General features: G+C 36.9%; 2 protein-coding genes across 4 annotated transcripts; one reads left to right on the plus strand and one right to left on the minus strand.

The window, feature by feature from the left end:
* Window positions 1-103: 103 nt before the first annotated feature.
* LOC110804683 (vesicle-associated membrane protein 714) lies at window positions 104-13,288 on the minus strand. 2 transcript variants are annotated; one of them, XM_022010289.2, is made up of 4 exons: window positions 12,894-13,276; window positions 8,849-9,039; window positions 7,271-7,434; window positions 104-494 (listed from the first exon to the last, which is right to left on the minus strand). In XM_022010289.2, the coding sequence occupies exons 1-4, from the start codon at window positions 13,108-13,110 to the stop codon at window positions 404-406; spliced, it is 663 nt and encodes a 220-aa protein (XP_021865981.1). In that variant the 5' UTR covers window positions 13,111-13,276; the 3' UTR covers window positions 104-403. The 2 variants fall into 2 exon arrangements, with proteins under 2 accessions (XP_021865981.1, XP_056684022.1); XM_056828044.1 differs by lacking the exon at window positions 7,271-7,434 and having other exon boundaries at window positions 12,894-13,288.
* A 3,571-nt stretch (window positions 13,289-16,859) lies between these two features.
* On the plus strand, window positions 16,860-25,255 carry LOC110798805 (mitochondrial fission protein ELM1). 2 transcript variants are annotated; one of them, XM_056828159.1, is made up of 11 exons: window positions 16,860-16,972; window positions 17,397-17,595; window positions 18,432-18,670; window positions 19,646-19,742; window positions 20,166-20,315; window positions 20,420-20,546; window positions 22,895-23,007; window positions 23,090-23,153; window positions 23,888-23,981; window positions 24,059-24,167; window positions 24,775-25,255. In XM_056828159.1, exons 2-11 carry the CDS (start codon window positions 17,413-17,415, stop codon window positions 24,874-24,876), a joined length of 1,278 nt encoding a protein of 425 aa, XP_056684137.1. In that variant the 5' UTR covers window positions 16,860-16,972; window positions 17,397-17,412; the 3' UTR covers window positions 24,877-25,255. The 2 variants fall into 2 exon arrangements, with proteins under 2 accessions (XP_056684137.1, XP_021859689.2); XM_022003997.2 differs by lacking the exon at window positions 16,860-16,972 and adding an exon at window positions 16,979-17,220.
* The last annotated feature ends 2,067 nt before the right edge of the window (window positions 25,256-27,322 follow it).

A 27,322-nucleotide genomic window follows, 5' to 3' on the forward strand; every position in this document is an offset into this window, starting at 1 on the left:
TGTATTCAGTCTACATGTTAACTTTCAGCAGCAGTCCACACTGAATTTTCTGCCAGCAAGCAAGTTTGAATAATCAATCCACATGGGAACAGACAAATGCAGATAAGCAAAAGGTATTTGTCATTACTAAGCAAAACTAGATCCATATTCACAGAATTAAAACATGACCATTCATCAAGCAAATTTGAGGCAAACACACATTTTGATGAATGTGCACCATGTATTTGGGTTTTTTCTGTACAAACTTTCAAGGACAACAACACTTCATCCCCCAATGTGTCCAAACCCATCAAGAATTCGAACATGTTGGATCACACAATCAACCCTCTGAAATGAAGAGATAAACAACTCGACAAAGACCCTCTGTTAATTAGCTTCAGAAGAACTGATGCCAGCAAAGCATCTAAGATCTGCAATTTGGCAGAGTAAGACCTCCGCAGCAAGCAGCAATTATAATATACAGTAGCACAACTAGCAAGCATGTCAGCCAAACCCTGCAATGACGGATAACAAGATTATCACAATCGTAAATCAGCTGGAAAGCTGTGCAGCTTTAGCCTTGGAACATTTAATTCTCCAGTTCTCAATTTTAATAATCATTTGTGATAGCTGCCCTTATTCAGTACTGTTTTTTATTCTCTAATATAAATATTCCAAACAAGATTATGGTTCCAACTTTATCGAAATATCAACACACAAACTGCCTGAGATAACCAAAAAGAATGCAGCATTAATAAAATTTTGAAACATCAAATTGGTTATTCCATACTCAATTTCCAAGTTCTAGCTCACCTTCAAGGTTCCTCGTATCCCCCTTCCGCCCCCAACACACACCCACAGACCCACCCGCCAACACACCCACAGACCCACCCACCAACACACTCCATATTCCCTGTAGGGATGTCAATGGGCCGATATATTCGTGAATAGCTCGTGAACAAACTCGGTCAAAGCTCGGTCATATTAAGAAATGAACGAGTCTGAACAAAGATTTCAAGCTTGTTTAATAAACGAGACTAGCTCCAACAACATAATCTTCAACTCGTTTAGGTTCGCAAACAACTCGTTAATTACCGTTTACAAGCTTGTTTGTGATCGTTTAGGCTCGCGAAAGCTCGTTCATTATCGTTTATAAGCTTGTTCGTGTTCGTTTATAATCTAATTTAAAAGCTCGTTCAAGCTCGAATTTTAAATTTCAAAAAAATCATGACTATTTCTTATTTATAGTAAATATCACAACAAATTACCAACATATATATTAATAACATTATGCATATACTTCCTCCGTTTCTATATAGTTGGAACATACACTTTTTCGAACAATTTAAGAAAAAGGAATCAGACTCTTTATTATAAGGGCATAATGGGAGGATCCATTATTTTATTTGGTGGGTAAGAGGTTAGAAGTTACTCCCTTCGTCCCATAATGTTCTTCCATTTCCTTTTATGGTATCCCTAAATGATTTTTCCATTTCAATTCTTTCTTTTATAAATTTATGTTTTCTTCCTAAACTATCCTTATAAATTTGTTTAATGACACATTTGTCCTAAATTATTATAGAAAATTGTGACCACATTAATATACATGGGAATGTGTTTTTTTTTTTTTTTTTTTTTTTTTTGGCAAGCAAGTAACAGATTTTATTAATTACCAACCACCAATTTACAACTCAAAGTGACAGCCCAACAGCTACACTAAGAAAACAGAAGCTAAGAACACTTAGCTAAAAAGCCTAAACAACACCCAAACTAGAGTGAAGAAAACCAATCCCTATCTCTGGAACTCACTTTCCTACCCATGATGTTCTGAATTCTGCCTCTAACATCAGTCTGCACATTCTTGACCACTTGATTTTTCATTCCTAGCCTTCCAAACATGGTACACAAGACCAGCAATCACTGTGTACATTACTTTCCTTCTAAAATCACCCTTAGTGTATCTTTCAGCCTTTCTGAGAAGGGGGAACAGGCCTAGATCCCCACCAGGAATGCCAACCCAAGTGAGCACAGCCTTCTTACAGTCATCACTAAAACAGCAATCAAAGAACAGATGAATGCTTGACTCAGTTTCTCTACCACAGATGGAACACAAATCATCAGTTCCTATTCCATATTGATGCAGTCTATCCTTTGTTTTCAGTTTGCCTTGGATAGCTAACCACAGGATGAACCTGTGTTTTGGGACAGTTAACCTGTTCCAAATATAATGAGACCATTGGACCTTCATACCCCCCTCAATCATTCTGGTGTACATACCTCTGATGGTATAGGCAGTATCAAAAAGCCATTGCTCACTGAATTTGTCATTGCACCATTTTTTGACATGACAGATATACTTCACCACCCAGCTTGCTGTAGAAGTGGGGGTGAAATCAGACCAGTTCTTTCTCTTCACATAAACTGCATGGATCCATCTTACCCATAAGTTATCCTGTTTTTGAGCCACAACCCATGCCAATTTTCCAATAGCAGCCTTATTCCAAAGAAGCAGATTCCTAAAACCCAACCCTCCCTGTGTTTTAGGCCAACAAAGTTTGTCCCAAGCTACAGAACCAGGCCTGCAATCATCATAAGAACCATGCCACAAATAAGATCTGCAAACAGCATTTATTTTCCTCAAGACAGCTTTGGGGAAAACAAACATTTGAGCCCAATAAACACAGATGCTCATGAGCACTGAGTTTATGAGTTGAATTCTTCCAGCAAAAGAGATGTTTCTAGAGCTCCAAACTTTTATTCTGAGAGTCATCTTTTCAACCAAAGCTTCACAGTCACTACTTTTCAGCTTACCAGTACCGATTGGGACACCTAAATACTTGAAAGGGAGAGACCCAAATCTGAAACCAGAAAGGTGCCCAATAGTGTTCTTATCCTCCTGATTTATACCACAGCAATAGATGGAGGACTTGTGAGCATTAACCTTAAGCCCTGTGGTTTCAGAGAACAAGTTGAAACCTTCCAACATAATGTTCACCACTTTGGGGTCCCCCTTACAGAACATTAAGAGGTCATCAGCAAAGCACATATGATTCAAAGCTAGCAGTTTGCATCTAGAGTGAAATCTGAATTGAGGGTGTTGACCAATTGCTTTCATAGTTCTGGAAAAATATTCCATACAGAGAGTGAACAGAAGAGGGGAGAGAGGGTCCCCTTGTCTCAGGCCTCTAGTTGGCTGAATTAACTCAGTGGGCACCCCATTGATCAATATTGAGTATTGAGTGGTGGTGAGACAGGTCATAACAAGCTTGGTGAAATGGGAGGGGAAACCCAAATTGACCATAGCTTCCTCTAAGAAGCTCCATTCCACTGTATCATAGGCCTTTTGTAAATCAAGTTTCATCATGCAACAAGGTACTTTCTGGCTATTTTTGTACATCTTCACTATGTCTTGACAAACAAGCACATTGTGAAGGATAGATCTCCCAGCTACAAATGCTCCTTGGTTGTGGGAGATAATATCTGGAAGAACTGAATTGAGTTTCTCACACATAAGCTTAGAGATACACTTGTAAATGACAGAACAACAGGCTATGGGTCTAAAATCCCCCACTGAAGAGGGCACTTTCACCTTAGGCACCAGAGTGATAGAAGTGATGTTCACTTCTTTTAGAATTTTTCCTGTTTCAAAAAAATCTTTGATTGCACTGTGGATATCCCCTTTGATGGTATCCCAAGCAGTTCTGAAGAAATGACTGTTAAAGCCATCCATCCCAGGAGCTTTAGAACTAGGGATTGCATCTAACACCCTCTTAATGTCCTCCACTGTAACAGAACAAACTAATCTTCCTCTGTGAGTGTCATTCAGTCTAGGTCCCATATCCATGACTGCCTCAAGTAATGGTGCTTTATTCTCCATAGTGGTACAGAAAAGATTTTTGTAAAACTGCACAAAAGCCATTTGAACTTCTGTATCAGTTTGAACCCATTTTCCTTCCCCATTATGAATGGCATAAATTCTGTTTTGTTTTCTCCTTTGTCTAATACTTTGGTGGAAAGCTTTTGTGTTTTCATCACCATTCTGAAGCCATTGCACTTTTGCTGTTTGCTGCAGGTAAGAAAGGTAGTTCTCTCTAGCTCTTCTATACTCATCTGATGCTACTTTCTCCCTTGAAGCTAGCCCCTGATCACCAGGAGTAGAATGAAGAAGATTCTGCACTTCAAGCAAGGCTTTGTGTCTTTTGATCTGTTCAGCTTCAACATTGTTGTAACCCTCTTGATTCAAAACTTTTAGGTCCATTTTTATCCACTTCAGTTTCTGCATCACCCTATACATGGGACACCCATACACATACTTTTTCCAGTTCTCCTCAACAATGGTGTTGAACCTAGGGGAAGTGGTCCACATATTGAAAAAACGAAAGGGTCTTTTTTGAGGTGCTCTTTGATAGCAATTGAGAAGCATGGGACTATGATCATAATGACCTTCTGGCATGAAGTTTGCCTCAGCAGTATCAAACAAATCATTCCACTCTGAGTTAGCCAACACCCTATCAATCCTAGAGAAAACTCTATCCTCTCCATCTTGCTTGTTGTTCCAAGTATAGAGTCTCCCTACTGTTTTTACTTCAGTTAGCTTACAATGGAGCATACAGTTCCTCATTGGCTGCACTTCAGAAAGTCTAACTATGGATCCTATCCTATCATCTAGATCCATCATGGAGTTGAAATCCCCCATCACTATCCAAGCATCAGAACATGAGTCTGCAATTATTTTAAGGGAATGCCACAAAGGCTCCCTGGTGGCCCTCTCATGGAGACCATACACAAAAGTGCACCAAAATCCAACATCAGCTCCTCTAGGAGTGACATAACAATGCATAAACTGAGTGTCAATGAGTTTTATATCCACAGTGAAAGAATCAGGGTCCCAAGCAATAACTATTCTACCATTTTTATGGCAACAAAGATTAGTAGAAAAACACCAATTGGGGCAAACATTCAAGTACAAATCCCCCATTCTAGGGGCTTTCACCCTAGTTTCAAGAAGGCTGAAAAGTTTGACATTATGAGAGGCAATAAACCTTCTCACTTCATTTTGCTTATCCTTCCTATTCAGCCCTCTAACATTCCAACACAGAATGCTATCCATTGGGAGAAGGGGATGTCACCCCCTGACCCAATGGACTCTCCATATCATCTTCTACCCTAATATCATCATCATCATCTAAAGCCAAGAAAGAGTTACCAGTTTGGATTGGTTTCAGTTGGCTGCTTCTGTGTTTATTAAATCTTGTGGCAAGAACAAACCCATCAGCATCTGGTTCCTGCATCTTTGGTTGGACCACTGTAACTGTGTTGGTGGGTTGTACCCTTTTAGGTGCCCATATCTTCTTCCCTTTGTTGACCCTCTTATGGCACTTCTCCATGGTGTGCCCCATTCCCTTACAGATTGAGCAAGAAATAGGCAGCCAGTCATACTCCACTCTTTGATCAATGATCACACCCTTCTCATCCAGAAACTGTATCAGTTCAGGAAACTCCTGATCAATCCTAACCTCCACCAGAACTTTTGCAAACAACAGTTTATCCCTGTGTTGTGTGGCTTGATCCACTTTGATCACTGTGCCCACTAACCCTGCAATCTTCTTCAAACTCTTTTCCCCCCAGTATTTAACCTCTAACCCATGTAATTTGATCCATATTGGGACCAACTTCACTGGATCTTTGGTGAAATTGGAATCAGCTGTCCATGGCTTAACTATGACTGGTTTTGAATCAAAGAACTGAGCAGGTCCACTCAGAACTTTGTGGCAATTTTCCATAGTAGTAAACCGAATCAGGAATACCCCCTTCCCCACCAATGAGACTTTATCAATCCCAAATTTCCCCCAAACTCGATTCACAAATCCTGCCATCACATTTTGGGGTGGGTTTGCCCCTAAAATGTAGCAAATGATCGAGGATTGCCAAAACGCAATCTCATCCTCAATATCCTCCTCTTCAATCTGAATCATCATTGTTTTAATCGGACTTACCGCATTGTTAATCGGAACTTCATCTGCAACTAATTGATCATCAGTTACTCTGTTTTCCGAGTTTCCTAACTCTCGCCCTGATTGAAAATGCGTAGACAGCGTCTTACCCGCACTTAAACCATTGATCCAAGCATTAAACTCCGTTCGAACCTGAGATTGTCTCTGCAAATCCTTCAGTGCAGTTGAAGGGGAGAGAATTTGTTCCGCCAAGAGGGTTTCAATGTCTGGGTTTGTTTTCGGGCTTTCAGAAATCTCATCAACGTCCTCCAATGGAGAACTAGGTTGTTGTGCTCGTGTTACTGGTTTCGTCACTATCACATTATCCTTCTGCTTCGCGCCATTGCTGGATTTGCTTGCTTGTTTGCGAGGTCTTCCCATGGTGTCGAAGAGGTCGCCTCTTCGAAACCTCCCAAACGCAGGCCTACAATTCCGTTTTGTTTTGTTTCGAGTTTTGCTTAACGTAACTATGGAATGTGTTTTTTTAATTATCAATTCAAGGATGAGTTGAATACAACATAACATCGGAGTAGTTATTTTATCTATTCCCAACATTGAATTGCGTACTTTTCTATAAAATACAAATATAAATGTATAAACAATTGTAAATTACACAATGTTTCAAATTTCTTAATTACCGTGAAAAACATTAAACGGGAAAAACATTATGGCACGGAGGAAGTAATAAAGAGAATAAAGTGAGGGTATAAATGTCATTGCATACAGGGAAAAACATTATGGCACGGAGGAAGCAATAAAGTGAGGGTAAATAAAAAGAAACTAAGAAAGTATTATTTTAGGAGATTATAAGATAGTACTACTTTGTCTACTATGCAAAAAAAAATTGAATTGTTTATTTTTTTCAATTTTTTTAAAATATGTTATGTTCGTTTGAATTCAATCTTGCTCGTTTATCAAGGGTCATTTGTTAAAAGGTCGTTTATGTTAATCTAGTTTGGCTCGAGCTCGAATTTAAACAAGCTACTCGTAAGTTAAGCTCCAACAATGAAAAACATAAATGAGCCTAGCTCGTTTAAGCTCAGCTCAAGCAGCAATATTCCTCATCAAGCCTAGCTCGAACAGGCAAAATAATAAAAGAACGGTTAAGCTCGGCTCGAACCGCGATATTTCTTATCAAGCCTAGCTCGAACATCCAAATACTTGGTTCGGCTCGGCTCATTGACATCTCTAGTTCCCTACTTGCGTAACCTCTACCTATGAGGGCATAATGTTTTGAGGCTAATAATGTTTGTTTTAAAGATAAGAGAAAACTGCGCAAAAAGGTGAGTAAATCTTACAATAACTTGGCATTTTTCATCCAAAGGGCACGACGAAGACGCTTTGACTGCTTCCTGAAATGGAAAGCGTTATCCTGCATTGTTGCAGTTTTATCTACAAGGAGCTCAATTCTGTCACCTCTCTCCAGTATCTTCTCAATATTTTCTACCATAATTGTCCGGATCTGGACATACCAAAATTTTCAGAACTGTCGGACCAAAAAAATTCAGAATATATAGTGTCGAAAAAAGAAATTGCTGGACACTAATGGAACTACTGATTATTGATAATGAAGGAAGACATAAAAAAAAACATACACTATAAGGCTTGTTCGGTTCAACTGATTTAGTTAACTTATCTTATTTTACGTAAAATTGTCTGGAAAAAACTTATTTAGTCTTTTAACAAAATAGAGCATAAGTACTATACATTAAGAAACAACAAAAATAAATAATTACGAAGACAGTGTCTTCCACAGTTTAATAAGCTGAGGGAAAAATTGATTACTATAATCCAACATTTGGCATGGTTCACTAAGAGAAACTATTTTTAATGAGCCCTAATGATTTTTGACCGGTTTCATGGGTAAAAAAGTTTGATGTGGCCTATTTTCTCCCTAAACCAATTTAATGTTTGACACTTGTCATTATCTTATTGGCCACTCGTTCTATTTTATTTTTTTCTCTTAATCTCATTGTTTTTCTCTCTCTTCCTTCACCTCCTTACTCCTCCTTTCCTTTCTCCCCTCACTTTAATCCCAGTTTTCCGCCACTGAAGCAATTCATTGAGTTATTATCAATTATGGTTTGGAATTTTATCATTTACGATTATAGTTGTTAAAAGCTGATGCCACGACCCATGGGTTGTTGTCAATCCCTCTATAATCCAATCCTCATCACCGGTTCACGAATTAAGCAATATGAAGTTGTCTAGAATCCAAAAACCCATTTTTTTAGCATTTCAATCAAACAAAGATATGGATTATCTCCATTTCCATTTACCCTGTCCGGGTCAACCACCACAAGCCACTTTTGACTCAAAATTATCGATGGAACACTTGCAAACATGTCCCAAATGTCTCAAAACGAACTCCCAAATCTCACCTGTGTTTCTCTCTCCTCTCTTGAGGTTTCTACCGGATCTGCTGCTCCCTTACGAGTTACAGCGCTGCTTACGCCTCCACCAGCATGCCGCCAAATAACACATAGGTGGGATTAATTTTAGCGAACAGGTCAAAGGTTGAATTATTAGAATCAACTTTTCCTAAGCTGAGAGGTAAACATGCTACTTGTAAGGATACACCAATGCAAGAGATATTCTCTTAAGTATCTCATGCTCACAAAAGATGGACGTGGATCATAATAGGGTCTCCACTCCAGTTCAGTCAACCAAGAAACCAAAGCACCAATGATAAAACGATTCACTGCTACGAGCAAGTGAAACTCTTGCATCGCAAGCCTTCTCCACAAATTGCAACAAGTGATACAATACGTGCATCAAAAACGAGCAGACATATAAATGTAAATAATAAAGCAATAAGAACAACATCAACTACAAATGAAACTCGTACAGAATACTAAAGCCTAAAAGAAACTTGCCTCATTAACTTCTCCTCTGACACGGTTGATAGTATCTGCTGAAGGGTTGCTGGAAAAGAACTCCATTTGCTGATGCAAAACTCTAGAGAACTCATCATTCACAGCGTAGGCAGGTGCATGCTGGGCTATTTTTCCATAGTTTTTCATGAACCGCATATGAATCTCCTCCAAGTACGAGAATGGGATACGTCCTACCAAATAACAAAAAGACATATAAGAAAAGACTCCATGAACAAGACAATCAAACACGACAATGAAGGTCCTTTTGTGGAGAAGTTAAGATATAAGAAAATACTCCATGAACAAGACAACCAAACACCACAATGAAGGTCCTTTTGTGGAGAAGTTAAGTGTGAAAAGTCAGGAAACATTTAGGCACATCAAAATAAAGAACAGACATAAATACAAGATAGAATTAGGGGTTTGGCCTCCACGCAAGATTGCGATCAAGCATATCGATAAACAAAGTACTTGCTCCATTTCAGTATAATTGCAAACTTTCCTAGTCGGGATGGTTCAAAATAATTGCAACACTTCTATTTTTGGCAAGTTTTAAACATGGGAATACCAATGCCCTTACTAACAACATTAAACAACCAATTAACATCATGACCCAAGGTAATCAACAATTTAACCCAACCCAACCACACCAGCCCTTCCTCTCTCTCAATTGTCAGTTTGTCACTACCTAGATTACACAACCCACCTCCCTCCGATCTACATCCCTGCGACCACCTTCAATAGCACCCAACCACCACCACCGCCTTCACCAGCACCCAACCACCACCGCCTTCAACAGAATCCAACCACCACCATCTTCAACAGCACCCAGCCACCACCATCATCTTCAACAGCACCCAGCCGCCACCATCGTTAACAGCAACGAACCACCACCACCGTCTTCAAAGCACCCAGCCGCCACCACGTTCAACAGCACCCAACCACCACACCATCTTCAACAGCAGCCAGCCAACACCACCTAAATTCAGAGCCACTAATACTGCCAACTTACCAAGTCAACCACAATAAAAATGCTCACCTATCCACCCTAAACCCTCTCCGTAATTGAAAACCACAACCACCACCAAAAAAACACAAACCATTTGCGTACATTAGCCATTGACCTTACCATAGTCGAAGTCGGCCAAGGAAAGTTCCAGATCGGGTATTCCGGGAAAATTAGACTACCCTAGGATCGAATCAATCTCAACCACTAGAGAAAGGAGAGAAAAGAGTAGCAAAAAAAATTAGTGTTGAAAAGAGAATGGGGACTATGAGGACTCGTCGATAGTGATGGTGGACCATGAAACAACCAGTGATGTAAGTGGAGCTATGGGGATGGGAGGAGCGAGGATAACAATCTTGGGTCATGAGACTCATGAAGTACAGTGGTGAAGGCGTCGGAGAGATGAAGGATGGAAGGATGCATTTATGGAAGATGGTAGTTTGGGGGGCTAACCAGAGTTAAGGGGTTAGTAATTAGGAGTTAGTCTCTACTAAAGAAGAGAGAAAGTAAGTGTAATTAGGGATGGGTGAGGTCTGAGGACATGGTTCCAGTCTGATTACGCATTCCTTAAAAAATGTGCTCATTACAAGTGTTGCAATTTTAGTGAATCGGAGGAAGTATAATTTCATGAGGAAACTGTTTCTGCAATACTCCCTCCATCCTAATTTAGTGTGTCCTCTTTCCTTTTTCATCCGTTCCTATTCAGTTTGCCCTTTCTATTTTTGGCAAGACTCGTTATTACTTTATTAATTCTTTCTCCCACTACTCAAAGCTAAGGTCTCACTCCCTCTCTCATTCAATCAAAAAAATACTCAACAATCTTTCATTCTACCTACTTTTTCAATAAAAAATATTTGATAACCACACTCCACAACTCTACATATGTGCCATGATAAAGGACACTCTAAATTGGGACGAAGGGAGTATCCTTTTTTTTATAAGAAAATATATTATTTAGCAACAAGGAAAAAGAGAAAAAACAACGAGGATAAGAAAATAAAATTACATATTGCCCCAATTTCTTTGTACCTACCTTATTGAGTAACTCTTGAAAGTCCCACCAACCTTAATCCATAAAGACTACTAAATATGTGACCTTGCCTCACAATAAATCAAAGGCATGACACTCGTGAAAATACCATCGAGTTTCTCTAACCCGTAACCACACACATCACATAATAGCCATGAAAACATGGTTTCATAACAATCTCTTCCCCTTACCCTTACCAAACCCCGTAAAAATAAATTGCAACTTATCCATTCCCATTCCTTCATTCCTGGGAAGACGGAATCGAGACAAAATATCACACTTCTCCCCTGTACTTATGCTTGCAATAGAATACCTAAAAAGGGATATGGGTGACCTCAAAGATGACCCTAACTTCAGTATCCACCGCCATTTCAATTGGGCTCATGTATAAAAGTCTCTCAAATTTTCTCTCAAGCCTCAAAGGAGCAAAAGTTATATTTCGTATATACTTTGGGGTAGAATAGCCTGGAATGAACGCAGTAATCCTACAAAATGGAGCTCTCAAGAAGGGTTGTCGTTGATCAAGTAATTAGGAATTTCCGTTCGTCACCCTATCAGCAGAAGAAGTACCCAAGTAAGTATTAGGACGGAGGGAGTAATTCCTATGAGCCTTTAGTAGTAAAAAGGACAAATTGGATGGAATGTTCTTTCCAAAGCTTCTTTGATAATGAGGAAAATAGTAGAGGCAAATGATTAGTAGGTGCATATTAATGGTGGCAGGGACTAGGGGGACTAGAGTATACTAGTTAGAAGAGGCAAATTTCCAATACAAAAAAGTTACTATTATTATTAGACTTTTGGTAAGGTTGCATTTACACAATTAGGCTATGTTCTGTTCGACTTATTTTGACTTATTACAGACAAAATAACAAAATAAGTTCAGATAAGTTCAGTTAAGTTCACGTAAGTTCAGTTAAGTTCACGTAAGTTCAGTTAAGTTCGGATAATATAAGTCCAGAAAAATAAGTTTCTTTCAGAAATTTTCACATACAAACAAGATTATTTCAGAAAAATTATTTTTTTCATTTTCAGATTAAATAAGAAGTTCTGATAAGTTAAGTTAAGTTAAGTTCAGATAAATTCAGATAAGTTCAGACAAAATAAGTCGAATAGAACGGATGAGTCTTAACCTGCAATAAACCTATTTGTATTCTAGTCTAATTGTGAAAAGTGGATTCATGCACTACCTACTTGTGTTCTACAAGGAGTCTTGGAAATGATGAAACTGTAGATCATAGTTCATGCTAGCTTACCATATTTCAAGTTAGTACTTGGCCATTGGAAGTACATTAGGTTAGCACTTAGCATAACGGAGTACATCATTAGTTTTACTTTGGTACATGGTGTCAACAAGTGGTGCGAATTCTTCCTTGAAGTGGCTTTTCCATACCATGTCCACAATTGAATGAGATGTTTGGAGCAAACGTTAACCTATGTTCTTCATTGTTGTTTTAGTAATGAAATCTCTCTAAGTTGTTAAGAAAAATTCTGGTCATGGGAAATACTGTATATAGTAGAGTATTGGGAAAAAGAAATGCAATTGGAAAACCCTTACCACGTCCACCAGCAGCCAGCATAGAAGACATCCCTCCGAAGTCAAGGTGTTAGTTCCAGTGGTTTACCACTGAAGCACTAGACTACCATTCCCCCTCTCAAGCCCTCCGTGTGTAGAAGTTTGAACAGATTTCTCTATTATCCAATGTATTTCTTCCCAAGAACTATCAATTTAAAAACTGAAGAAAAACTCACCCTGCAGGCTGCAGCAATTCGCTCTCTCCAACAACCAGATAAAAATCCAATGACATATTATCCCCAAAATTTACTAAATTGAAATTATCAACTGTCTAAATCAGAAAATCGCAAGTCGACAATTCACAAAACCCTAACTCTAAACTTCACTGCCCTAATAAAGCAAGCAGACAAGCAGTAGTGAATCAAAACCCAACTCTGAATGCTCTAATCACATCAAAACTGAGAAAACAATAAATATGAAGAGAGAGAGGAAGTACTGCCGAAGGTATCGTTGGCCATACAGAGGAAGATGAGACCATCAGCCCGATAAATATGGAATATATACCGATCTTGTGAGAAACAAAGCCGGGAATCAGCTTCCGGCGGAAGTTTTTCAAGAATACGACGAGCCACAGCACCGACGTTGCCAGTGACAGCGCAGAACTCCGACAGCACGGTGGTTCCTCTTGCAACCACCGCATAAAATATCGCCATGTTGCTGTAACAATATTAATCCGATCGATCACCTGCAGAAGAGGACCAAAGTATCCCAGCCGATGCGTGGGCTTCTCGCGGGGAATTGGAATGCAAAACGTGATTTCCAGTAATTTAACTGCCCATTCCAACTTTAGGGGGAAAAAAAAGTAAAAGGACTTTCAAAGGGAAGGGAAATTCACTGGGAGCTAGGCTCTGGTCTTTTTGTCTTGTCGGATCGGATTTGAATTGAATTTTTCTGATTTTTTTTCTTTTTAACGTAAAATCAATTCATTAATAAAAAGTCATACGATATCTACAATAAAAATCGAAATTAACAAATACATAACAAATTGAATTAAAATGAGGTATTCCTTCATCAAAACTACTACCGTTGAGAAGATCTTGCACTGTGTGATATCCTCTCGCACGTATCATTGGAATGTACAGTCTTTTCGAAGAGACGGTCTAACGATTTGTTGTAGCCGCGAAGACGATTTCCATCCGATTCATCTAAGTCAATTTGAAAATTTGATACATGTTTCGATCTCGTATAATTCTTTATCAACGAATCGAATTCACGACAATACTCCACCAAAACTATACTAAACCCAAAATACTCAACTAATCCCACTATAGGGGAACTTACTACACCAAACAATGTAGTTTTATTGAATCTGAAGACAAAAACATAAATAATTAAACCAAACGGGTCGGAAATAGCCAAATTTTCGAAGAAATTTGGCTATTTCCGACCTAAAAAACCTTTGAGATTTGTAAGCCCTAGATAGAGAAAGATGAGGAGAACGGTTAGGGTAACAAAAGTATAGAACTTTTCTGACTGTTATTGTTATTATTATTACTCCCTCCGTCCCTTAATACTCGCACCGGTTTGACCGGTGCGGAGGTTAAGACATTTGAATTGACTTATTAATTTAATGGGTGTTAGTTGATAGTGGGGTATTTTTTTAATATAGTTAGTGAGAAATGTGAAAGGGTGGAGAGTGGTGAGTGGGGGGTGTGAATTTTTAAATGATTTTTTGTAGGGAGTAGGGATGTAGGTGGGTTAGTAGGTAAGTGAGAAAAATAATATAATATTGGTAAAAGTTTCCATTTATAGAAGCGGTGCAAGTATTAAGGGACGGCTCGAAAAGGAAAGCGGTGCGAGTATTAAGGGACGGAGGGAGTATATATTATTGTTGTTGTTATTTAATTGTTATTATTATTGTTGTCATTGTTTTTATCATTACTACTTTTTCCGTATTTATTTTAAGGGATACACTTGGCCGGACACGGGTATTAAGAAGAAGAATTGAATGAAATAAAGTAATAAAACAAGTTGGGTTGGGGTCGGGTAGATATTTTAATAAGTAAAATAAATGGGGATCATGTCATTTTAGAGGGGTGGGGGTGGGGTGTAGTTCTGAAATTATTTGTTTAATAGGGTGGTGAGACATAGAATATATTAGGTAAATTATTTAATCAAAAGGTTTTGCGCGCACAAGGTGTATAATAAATTTATTGTACACCAAGATAACTTTTACCCATTTTTTTGTAACTTTAACCTAGTTTTGATTAACTTTTATATTAGTAAAAAAAATTGATAGATAAACATTTTAAAGGGCTAAATGATTAATTTTATACATTATTAGTGATTTTGAAGAAATAAGTTTTAATAAAATGAAAAAAATTATCACTAAAAAATAGATGACTTTTACATGTATTATGTATAAGCTTAACTTTTAAGCATTTTGAGTTAACTTTTACTCCGGTGTATAATATTTATTGTACAACCTTTATAAATAAGAATTTGTGTTATTTAATTAGATGGTGGGGTTGATAAGTTACTAAAAATGACAAGTGTATCTCTTAAATAGATACAGCTGGAAAAGGTAAGTGTATCCCTTAGATAAATACGGATGGAATATTATTATTGTTGTTATTATTTCTGTTATTCTTCTTATTATTATTTTTGTTTTTATGATTATTTTTATTATTTTAATTATTATTGTTTTTTTTTTACGGGATTATTATTGTTGTTATTGTTGTTATTATTATTATTATTATTTATGTTGTTGTTGTTGTCGTTGTTGTTATTATTGTTATTTATTATTATTTATGTTATTATTATTATTATTATTATTATTATTATTTATTTATTTTTATTATTGTTATTATTTTTATTTTTATTTTTATTTTTATTGTTGTTTTTATGATTATGAAAATTGAAAGATGGTTTTCTACTTTAAGAAGAATAGATTGGGGTAATAGTGATAGACAATAAAAAAAAACAACAAAAGAATCATGATAAATGATAATATATAGTAACAATAATTGTAAAAGTGATAAGAATAAGATTTAAAAACTTATAAGAATAAGATAGAAAGTAAAAAGTGCTACGTAAGTAATAAGTAAATAAGTAATACTTCCTCCGATTAGAAATAGTCGCAACGTTGAGAAGTGGTACGAAGTTTAATGAGAAAATTGAGGTGGGGTTTCCTTTCAAATTTGCCCATGTGATTAACTTAAAGTGCGCGTGCGTGTGCGCGTGCGTAAATTTGAAAGTGGAGACCAAAATTTTCAAATTTTCACTGATCTAGCTTTCCCTTTAAAAATCTCAAATATTCCCTCTACACGTTTCTGACTTTCACGAAAATTGGAGGTTGAAAAATAATTCAAACTTTCCTCCAAAATTTTCAACAGCTAAGTACATACTTTTGTTCACCTATAAAAACAAGCAAAAGGTACATACCTCCATTTTTTCACACTACACATCTAAAAAAATCACTACTACAAACAACACTTAAATGTAATTTTTCCACGTGCACAAACAACACATTCGGAAAAAATTCCGGACAAGAGGAAGCTCGCAACATCAAAAGGCCGGCACGAAACGGGCAGCAACATCGTAAGGAGCAAATGGACGATTAGTGGGTTGAGGAACTTCTTGAACTTGAGGAACATCTCTAGTTTGATCCGGAAATGGAGATATGGTATTCTGATGAATCTGAAAATGAAGAAGAGGTAGAAAATATAGCATTTTTACATAATGTTAAGCATAGACCTATTCGTAACTTAGGGCGTAGAAGAACACAATCACGTGAATTAGAAGATGTCCAAAGAAAACACATGATTGAAAAACTTATTTTGCTTGCAAATGATGAATTATAAATACCTCCAGGTGCACAAATTGAAATTGCTCAAGAATTTAAGGTGTATAGAACCACTGTGTTGGAGGTGTTGGTCAAAAGCAAAAATAAATAAATTAGAAGGGGGAAATAATAGATGTAAAAGGGCAGAAACCTGGTAAGGTGGGGAGTTTTGAACAAAAAAATAAATTAGAAGGGGGAAAATGATAGATGCAAAGGGGCAGAAACCTAGTAAGGTGGGAAGGAAATGTAAAGATTGGTACTTAGATCTAGAGATGTCAGTAGGGCGTTTCGCGGGAGACCCGCCCCGCATCCACCCCAAGTAGGCGGGGATGGAGGTAGGTTTGGCGGGTGATGGGACGGGGATGGGTATAAAAATCGTACTCGCTATGGGTGATGGGGCGGGTGTGTATTATGTATTGAACCCGCCCCGTCCCCGCCCGCACTGTCCCATCCCCACTCGCCCCGCTTCATACCCGCAATACGTGATGGGGTGAGTTTGGATTTATTTGCATCTTTAGGTGATAATATGAATTTAGCTGAGATTTTTTTTTTTTTTTTTTGTGTTATGACGAGTATTTTCTTCGATTATATTTAGTCATAAGGTATTTTTCTAAAGTTAACTTTCACTACCCGTATATATTTTGGGGTTAGCGAGGTTCAACGACTAATAAGAAAGAAAAGTCCAAGAAACAAATTACCTCTCTTTCGTACCCTGAAGTGAATGCCAAAAGGTGCGTTTAAACAAACGGAGGGAGTTAGGGAGTACCCAACTCAATAGTTTTTTCTTCTATCCAAACCCCCATTCTGTAAATCTTTATTTCTCTATCCAAACCCCCGTTTTCGATTGTTTGAACCTAATTTCAATCATAATACTCATAATCAATTCTTCAAACTAGTTTTCCTTCCTAATAGTAATCTATCTTTTTTTATTTTTTATTTTTTAATTTTTGGTTAACTTGTGCTGCTATAGATTTTTGTGGTAAGTTTTTAGCGATCCTTTCATTGTTGTTGTCTTCGTTTGTTCTACTTTGCTTAATTTTTCTGATTTCTTCTTCTAATTTCGTGTTAATTAGTTATTAATTATGATCGCCGTTGCTTGATTTTCAAGTTATGCAATTGATTTTCATTTTGTTGTTTGTTTTTTTGATCTGGTAGAACAAATTAGGATGAAATGAGGCCCATTAGGCTTCCTGAACCTCCCACTAGTCCCAGGGGTATGCCGGAGATCTTCGAAGGAGGGGTATTTGGCGTAATTCGACGTGCCGTTATCATCGGCAATGGATTCCCGGGTGCCGAAAACCAGTGTGTTGGTTTGGTTCGTGCTCTTGGTCTCTCCGACAACCACTTCTTCTATGTAAGTTCATTTCAATTCATTTCATTTGGATTGAAATTGAATCTGTTTATTTGATCATGTTGTATATACTTCTACTGGGTTGGGGTTTCATTATAAGGCAATACGAGTTCATGTCATATATGCCAATATTAGTGAACAATGTAAATTTGCTTCTTATTTTTTGTTCGTCTTCGTTAATCTTACGAGTATGCTAATGCTTTATTGCTCCATTAAAGAATCATTTATCTCTTTTTTATCATAATAAGGACACCATTTCTAACACCACTATAAGTTTCCTTACATAATTTGTGATGCACAACATGTTCTGCTGCAGATGTTAGCAATGACAACAAGTTGGAATTGGGTTTGATCTTGCTGGGTTCAAATCTCACCCTGACAATAGTCAGACCCATGATTCGTATCCAAATATGTCTCCATATGCTCGAATCCGATTCCGGCTCAACCCTATCGCCTCCAACTATGACCAACTTCTTGTTCCCCTCTTACTAGCAATCTGTATTCCCCTTACTCCATTTTCCCATGTAGAGTTTCTTTTAAGGTAAAGGAAAATTGTAGAGGGAAAATGCATTTGGTAGTTGCTGGAACTTACCAGTTTTGGGATTGGAATTGGGAGGTAGATTTGAGTTTTATAGGGTCCAAATCTGACGAACCTCCTAATCGGATTTGGAATTAATTTGTTTGGGATTTGATCAAATTATTATCTTCAGATCATTTCATTCTTGAATCGTATTGCCATTGCTAGTAGATTCAATTGAACATGTGCTGCTGAGGTGGTCTTTTAAGCTATGGTCAAAACACTGTAGCTTAACTCTATATTTTTCTTTTTTATTATGCAGCGTGTTACACGGCCCAGAGGAGGAATCAACGAGTGGCTTCATTGGCTCCCTGTTTCTCTCCATAAGAAATTGGATTACATCGTTTCACAGATTTGTGTTTATTCACATGTTTTGTTTACGTCGGGAGAGAAGAAAATTGCTTCCATGCATTCAGCTAACAGTAGTGGTGTTGGCTTATTATCTGTTTTGGAAGCTGATGTGAAGCAGATTATAAGCATGGCCCATAAGACTTTTGAAAAGTATATTCTTGCTCCTCTTCATCGTTGCTAATACTATTCGCCTATTCCTCTTTTTAGCTTTGACCTGCTTGCCTGTTGTTCATTAAGTGGAACTTGACGAAGATGAAAATAGATAAGTAGATATTTGCTCTACATAATACTGTTTGCTACTTATACATAAACCTGAAGCATCATCATAGGAGTTTAACTATCACGTGCCTTCAATGGCTATTATATTTACTGCATTATCTTGTTTTAAGCTGGATAAAAGATGCGTGACTGAATGAATGAAAAAAGGTAGTTTTTGAATGCCAAGGGCTACGGCTGCTTCCATTCCGGAAAGAAGTCTTCCAAAATCGCTGTTTAATGCCTACTGCCCAACCAAATGGTTACTCTGACCCCCAACCCAAAATACAGCTAAGCGCTGTGGACTGTATTTACTCTATGACCCCAAACCCGAAAGCAGAAAAGGGGGGTGGGGGGGTGGGGGGGACTGGTAGATGCAAGAAATACTAGGAAAAACCTTGTTTTTTCTTGCAGAACTGGATTCAAAACGCTGAACTGAAATTATGTGCTTTAAGCTACATTGTGAGAGTGTGCTACTAAGTAGTGGCTGTTGTCAGACAGAAAAGAAATACTGAAGTTTATCGAAATATGGAACTCCAGTTGATATAAAAAGTTACTGAAGTCTTACATTCTTACTTGAGCTTCTTTTTGGATATGACAACTTGACAAGTAGCGTTTTGGACTTGTGATTTGTACTTCCAGTATGCCTTCTCATGTTGTATTTCTTAGTTCTGAGGCTGCATTTGTTTGTATTGCTGATCTTTGTTAACACAGCCGTCATCTTCAACATACAACTTTAATCATGCTGACTTTTTCTCTTTAATGTTTCTACATTCTTAATGCATCTGCGAATTTATCACTAGTGCTCACTTTGTAGCATAGTGCTAAGCCATGTTTTTCATGCCTAATATGGAGCATTCTTTCTTGCAGGGATGGCCCTTTATTGGTTGTTGCATCTGGAAGGGATACAATATCTGTTGCTAGCTCCATAAGACGGCTAGCATCTGATTATGTGTTTGTCGTACAGGTTTGCTGCTGGTGTTTCATTTCTAGCTCCCAACTTCTCTTGTGGCTCTCTTATGGGTTTTGATCTGTCTCATCAACATAATCGATTACCAATTGGGAAAAGTTACTATTGCATACTTCGGAATCTGGATTTCCATTTGGTCCATCTCATGTACTTGGTTTTTGCAGTATGAACTTATAATGACTAGTATATAGAAAATTATTTGTGCATAATAATTTATTAACCGACTTACCGACTTCTTTTGTTTTATCTCTTCAAACATTTCAACTGGGTGATACAGAGTATATGTTTCATAAATTTTTTATCTAATGGCTGATGAGTTTGCTGGTTAGCTTTGGAAACATTGACCATGTCACACGTGACCTTTCTTTGTCTAAGCATTCAAATGAGTATCTGACATCGTGCTTCTCTTTGGGACTGCAGATTCAGCATCCAAGAACACGTTTGGATAGATTTGACATGGTCATCACTCCTCGTCATGATTACTATCCTTTAACTCCTCAAGCACAAGAGCAGATTCCTAAATTTCTTCGACCGTGGATTACTCCACGTGAACCACCTGGTAGGAATGTGGTATGTTCCCTGGGCTGGATGTTCTTCATTAATTGCTTTTGCTTATGTTGATATGCAAACTATTTGTTGATTCTTATTTTTCGCTATTTGAATCTTGAGTTCAGGTTCTCACTGTGGGAGCTCTGCATCAAATTGATTCTGCTGCACTCCGAAGTGCAGCAAAAACATGGCATGATGAGTTTGCCTCTCTGTCTAGGCCCTTGCTTGTTGTCAATCTTGGGGGGCCCACAAGTAAATCACTTTTCACTGTCCTTTTAGTCTGTAATGTTACTGAAAGTCTGTTCTTTTACCGCATTTACTTGGCTCAGAAAAGTTGAGAGAAGTTCACCAAGTTTAGATCAGTAGTCCAGAAAATTCACAAATGAGTTTTAACATATTCAGAAAAGTTTAGAAGGTTTTCAGAAAATATTATGAAGTGCTTAACCAGGTAAAGAGTAGGCTATCAGTATTATTATTGAACAAGAAAAAAGCGTCCACAGTCATGTATGGTAAGTGGAAGAGGAAAAATAGGAGGCAGTAATTCAAGTGTGTCAGTATCCTCCCTCCGTATTTTATTTTGCTCTAGGAGTCTAGGGTGTAAGAAAAAGGTGGATAAACTTAGCTTCTTTATAGGAAACTTTGAGAAAAGTGATTGGGTTACGAAAGAACAACAACACTAACAACAACAAAGTATCAGTCCCAAAATGATTTGGGGTCGGCTAAGCTGAACCTTCATAGGGATCCGTCCACGAAATGTGAATCAAGAAAAGTAAAGGTTGTGATGAAGAAAGTAAACACAAAAAATAGAGAAGAGGGACACGAAAATAGTGTTGGTTCAAATAAGAAGCAAAAGGATATAGAAACACATTTATAAAAAATTTAGAAAAGTGATTGGGTGTAAGAAGGAAAAAAAAAAGGATCCAAGTTAAAGAGATGAAGTTAAAAGGTGGGAAAAAATAGATGAATAAGAGAGAGGGAGTTGAAATGTATAAAACTATAAATATTATTGGTTTAAAATGGTAAAAGGTGTTTGCCAAAAATAGAATAAAGTAAAAATGGTTAAAACAAAAAAAACACTCAAACGCAAAGTGGGTAGAACAAAAATACCTGGAGGGAGTAGTAAACTAGAATTCAATCCTTCATAGTTCTAAGTTATTTCTCTCATCGATGGCTCATGAGTGTTTGTGTTTTTAATATTATTTTGTATTTGCTTTAAAGTTCCCTTGATACACCAAAGCTAAGAGAAAGAGGATAGAAGTATACAGGAAATCAATTATTTTCTGCAAACACATAATTTCTGGTATAATCTTGAGTTCAAAACTAGTCGGAGTTGTGTTGGCTGCTTAATACAAGAAACAAATTCGTGAAAAGATAGAAAACTCTTGGACCACCCAGTTCAGCACTCATTCAGGTTCTTCAAGGACAAGAAGCATGCCAGACCAGAAGAAACTTATAACTTGCCCATAACGTATGCCAATTCTAAAATGTGATATTCTTTTTTCCTAATGTTGGACTTTGTATCTATTCGTTATTTGGTAATTACTTATCTTGGCCAAGTCCAATCCCTATACCCTTTTACCAATTATCATGTCTTTTGTAAAGAGTCCCCATGTCTTGATAATTTGAATTTCTAGTGTGGAATCTTTGGTTCTTCACCATTTGGGTTCCATTTCCGCATGTTTGAGTAACACAACCTGAATTTTAATTTTAAGGTCAAGTATGCTGAATTTGATTTTCAATGGGGTAATGAATAATGTCAGTGATCTTCACCGAGTCTCCATATCCTTTTACCAAGTTATTGTGTCTTTTATCAAAAGTATCCATATGATGAAATTTTCATTCCAAGGACGGTTCGTTGGATGTTCACCCTTTTGGATCCTATTTCTTCAGAGTAACACAATTGTTATACTCCCTCCGTATTTATTTAAGAGATACACTTCGCCGGGAACGGGTATTAAGAAGAATAATTGAATGAAATAAAATAATAAAGCAAGTGGGGTTGGGTAGATATTTTAATAAGTAAACAAGTGAGGACCATGTCATTTTGGGGGTTGGGAGGTGGGGTGGGTTTCTAAAATTATTTGTTTAATACGATGGTGGGTCATAGGATAAATTAGATATATTATTAAATTAGATGGTGGGGCTGATAAGTTACTAAAAATGGCAAGTGTATCTCTTAAATAAATACGGCCGGAAAAGGCAAGTGTATCCCTTAAATCAATACAGAGGGAGTATGATGGACCCAGGGGATCATGGTGCACATCTTTCTTGGAAGAACATATACTTACATATTTGCTATGCTCACAATTTTTGAACTATGTGTTCATCTTTTGCAGGTGAAGTATAAAAAGAACTGCTTTATGTTTCTAATATTTTAATTTATATGTTCGTAATTTGAACACTGTATTCTTAATATTTGAATTATATATTCTTCTGGGACCAAGAAATTAATCTCAGGGCGGGGGAGGAGGGGGGGTCATTTTAGGCGGTTCTTGTATATTCTGAAATGGTGGTTACTGTTCCTTTTTCTTTGAGCCTTGTGCCTTCTGCTTCTCTTGATAGGTAATGTTTCTTTTACTTGCACTGTATTCTTATATTAGGTCATTGTCGATATGGTGCTGATCTTGCGAGACAACTCGTAGTCTACTTGCAGAATATTCTTTTGAGCTGTGGTACAGTAAGAATATCTTTCTCAAGGAGGACCCCGGAGAAGGTATTGCTGCTTGCTTTCTTATGCAAAAATCTTTAATGCTACTTAATTTGTAAATGCTTATAGATTTTTGTTTCTATTAAAGGTTTCCAAGATCATAGTGAAAGAATTTGGGAATCATCCTAAAGTTTTCATATGGGATGGTGAAGGTAATATTTCATCCTCATCTTAAGGCGTTGAGTATAGCAGTATGCTGGGGAATCATTTTAATGTGGAGTTATGAGGAGAAGTAAAATTATACTCCCTCCATTTCTTTTTTATCTTCCTGTTTCTATAAATGTCGTTCCTATTTGATCTTCCTGTTTCTATTTTGGGACATGACTTTTTACCATAAATTTCCCCACCATCCCTTATTTAATTCATTCACATTTCCCTATTCACCCACCCAACTCCACTTTTATGATTTTTTATTACTTTCATAAAAATATCTTCTCTCTCCTTCATTTCTTTATTACTTTCTTCATTTATTTATTATTTTCTCTTACACCCAATCATTACTCTTACACCCAATCATTAAAAGATTCAAGTTTCTTAATTTCCACCCAAAACTCCAAACAGGAAGATCAAAAAGAAACGGAGGGAGTAGAAACCTCAAATCTGTAGAAAGGTAAAATTATAAAAATCTATGGAAATGGAAAGAGTTGGAAGGATTATAATGTTGATTGAATTGTAATTGATGCAAAGATAAAGTTTACGACAATGATGATAATCTTTCTGTTTTTTTTAAATGTTATTGGTACCTTCATATTTATTCAGTTTTACCCAGATTTCCTCACTTAAGTTGAGTTTCCAACCACACTGTAATTGTTCAACGGCCTCGGTGACCTAAAAATAATAGTTAATGCATTCTTCTTTTCCTCCTTTCTTTTTCCCTGTCCTTCAGAACCAAATCCACATCTAGGGCATCTAGCTTGGGCTGATGCTTTTGTCATCACGGCCGACTCAATCAGTATGCTGAGTGAGGCTTGCAGCACTGGGTAAGTTCTCATTGTTTGTCACTTGTAGCTATGCTTGGCAATGTTTCAGGCTGAGAGAAGAAATTGTGGTTTTACAGGAAGCCTGTTTATGTGATTGGATCCGAGCGTTGTAAATGGAAGTTTGCAGACTTCCACAATACTCTGAAAGAACGAGGCCTTGTGCGACCCTTTACTGGTTCTGAGGATGTAAGTCTACTTGTAATCTGTAAAACCTAACTGTTGATAATAATACTGATCCCTATTCAGTTTGCCTGTCCTCTCAACTCTAAAGCATGTATAAAAGAAATGTTGGCAGTCCCAAATTTATAGCATTCTTTGTTTCTAGAGCTGTTTGGAGCTCTTCCTGCTCTGCATATTTATCTTTTTGGTTCTCCTTTTTCATTTGCTATTCGTTTAGCAATTTGGATTCTCTCTGTACATGTTATCATCTTCCTTTTTGTCTTGTGTATATTAGTATTAATAGTACATAACTTCAATATCTTGCTCAGAAGTATCTAAAAATAACAAAGTAATGTTCTGAAGGAAAATTGGCAAAAATAATCTCAACCATTCCGTAATACTCCCATAATTCTTGAGTAAAACTAACCCCAATATTTCCAACTTCCAAAATCCCACTAAATAATCTATACTAGACTTGTTATACCTCTCATTACAGTCTTCATTGGTAGATATTGCCCTTTAAGGCCTTAATTGGCCGCGTTCATTTCAAGCGTGGTTAATAGTAGACTCTTGCATCAGCCTAATCTGCAACTTTCCGTGCTAATCTGATGATCCGTTATGCTCTGAATTTCAGCTATTAGAGAGCTGGAGCTACCCTCCACTCAACGACACTGCTGATGCTGCCTGTAAGATACACCAGGCACTTGCTGAACGTGGATGGACTCTCCGAGCGTAGAGGAGCTCTTAGGCACTCTGTCTCTTTATTTCTGTCCATGGACAAGTGCCAGAGTCTATTTTTGGATTGAAGAAAAGTTGATGATTTTTTACATTTTGGTTATTGGCTTTTTAGTACTTTCTTTTTTGTATGGGAAATTTTACCTGATTTAGCGGCTTGTAATATACAGGAGGAGTGATTTTTTTTTTTGGGCGATGATACACACAATGGGCATGGGGAGTTTTGTGACATGTATTTGTGTACGAAGTATATATGCAAGTACAAAAGCTTATACAGAGTATATGACAGTCTTATGCTTAAGACCAATTTCTTAGCACGTGGGTCTCCATGGCCTATTTACTGTAACTATTTGACACAATTACTACACTATTTAATACTTCCTCCGTCTTTTAATACTCGAGCGATTTCCTTCAATATTGCATAAAGATCCAATAATTCCTTAAATACGTTACTTTCTAAGTTATTTCCCACCATACCGTCCACGTAAGTAAGGGAGAAAGAGAAGTAATTTTTTTTTTCCGGTTCAGCATTGAACCGCCATATGAGATAGCGGTTTCGTTTTAAAGCAAACCGGTTCAATGTTATAAACCGCTATCTGAGATAGCGGTTTGCTTTAAAACAAAACCGCTATCTCAGATGGCGGTTTGCTTTGTAAATTATTTTTATCATGAATTACAGTTTAAATAGAAATATAACTTAGAATTAACCTCTTGTGATATCAATTGTGTCTGTAGCTCAGTGGTGGATAGATTGTGTTTCTAAATAGAAGGTCTTGGGTTCAATCCCTACCTAGTGCGCTTATTTCTTTTTTACCATTTCTTAATATTAATTATAAACATTACCAAATTTAACTTATCAACATAATTGTCTGTAGCTCAATGGATAGAGCGTCTATTGCCTAAGCAGAAGGTCCTAGGTTCGGCCCCTACTTGACGGTTTACTTAAGTCAACCGCTACCTGAGATAGAGTTTGGGAATTTGACTTTCTTCAAACAATATTGAAGGAAATCGCTCTTAATACTCATAACATTTGTTACTTTCACGCATGCAAATGCACAACTTTGTTCATTTATATCTTAAATTCTCTTTATGCAAAAATGATAAAAAGTTGAAATTTTGAAAATACACATTGAGAGGAATCTAACAAGATCCCACATGACTATGTTTTATCTTACATGAAAAACACCATGAATAGTCAAAGTAGATTATATATATATATATATATATATATATATATATATATATATATATATATATATATATATATATATATATATATATATATATATATATATATATATATATATATATATATATATATATATATATATATATATATATATATATATATATATATATATATTTGAAAGGAAAGATACAGTAAAAGTTAGGATAGTCTTCTCTCAAGACTATATCCTAACTTATCTAAAGATATAAAATAAGAAAATTCACTGTCTATGTATGGATCAATTTCTAGGTTTGTCTGTATGCGATGACCTAAGGCGGCAACATAATCAGTTGTGCGATTAGCTTCCCTATAAACGTGGCGGGAATAAATATTGTCGAAAAATATGATTCAGTAGTTGTTTGACATCATTCATTAATACCTGTATCTTCCACGGGCATTGTGTTTGTCCTTGCAAAATATTTATGATTAATAAATTATCCCCCTCAATGAAAATATGTCGTATATTATTTTCGATGGCTAATAGAAGACCATTACGAAGAGCTATTGCTTCACAAGAAGTGGAGAGGAGGTTCCAAGATTGTAGGTTCGACTAACAACATTATTTCCTAGGTGGTCTCTAATTACTACACCAGCTGTTCCAGAGTTGTTACGAAGTGACCCATCAAAGTTAATTTTCATAATACCAGGGGCCGAAGGTGTTCAAGCAACTCGCGTGATACATGGAGACTTCGAAAGTAAATTATTATTCATGTTAACTTCCAATGAATCAAGATGTGTACGCATATTTCATTATGTAAAGATCCTAAAAGCTCGATTGTATATTCCCGCCGGTGAGACAGGAGATTGTTTGAAAATGTGAGCATTACGTGTTTTCCAAATACTCCAAATAGAAGTTATGGTCTTCTTAGCTGGTAAGGTTACATTGTTACAGAGTTCACGGAAAAGAGTAAGAACAGAAGTAGATCGAAGTTGAGTGCCAAGTCATCGAACTGAGGCGTTTGCATCCCAATAATTTCTAACAACCTGACAATGTAAAAAACATGGTCTTGCGTTTCTGTAGAATTAGCACAGAACGAGCAACTATTATGAATATTTATATGACGATAGAATAAATTATCCCGGGTAGGTAGGGCGTTATGTAATAATTGCAAAATAAAGATTTTTAATTTTGGAGCAACATCTAGCTTCCATATCCAAGAAAATTCCCACTTAGTGGAAGAATAAAAATTATGTGCTAGCCATGTGGCAGATTTAATCG

Source organism: Spinacia oleracea, chromosome 5, assembly GCF_020520425.1.
Source record: "Spinacia oleracea cultivar Varoflay chromosome 5, BTI_SOV_V1, whole genome shotgun sequence".
Classification (NCBI taxonomy): Eukaryota; Viridiplantae; Streptophyta; class Magnoliopsida; order Caryophyllales; family Amaranthaceae; genus Spinacia; species Spinacia oleracea.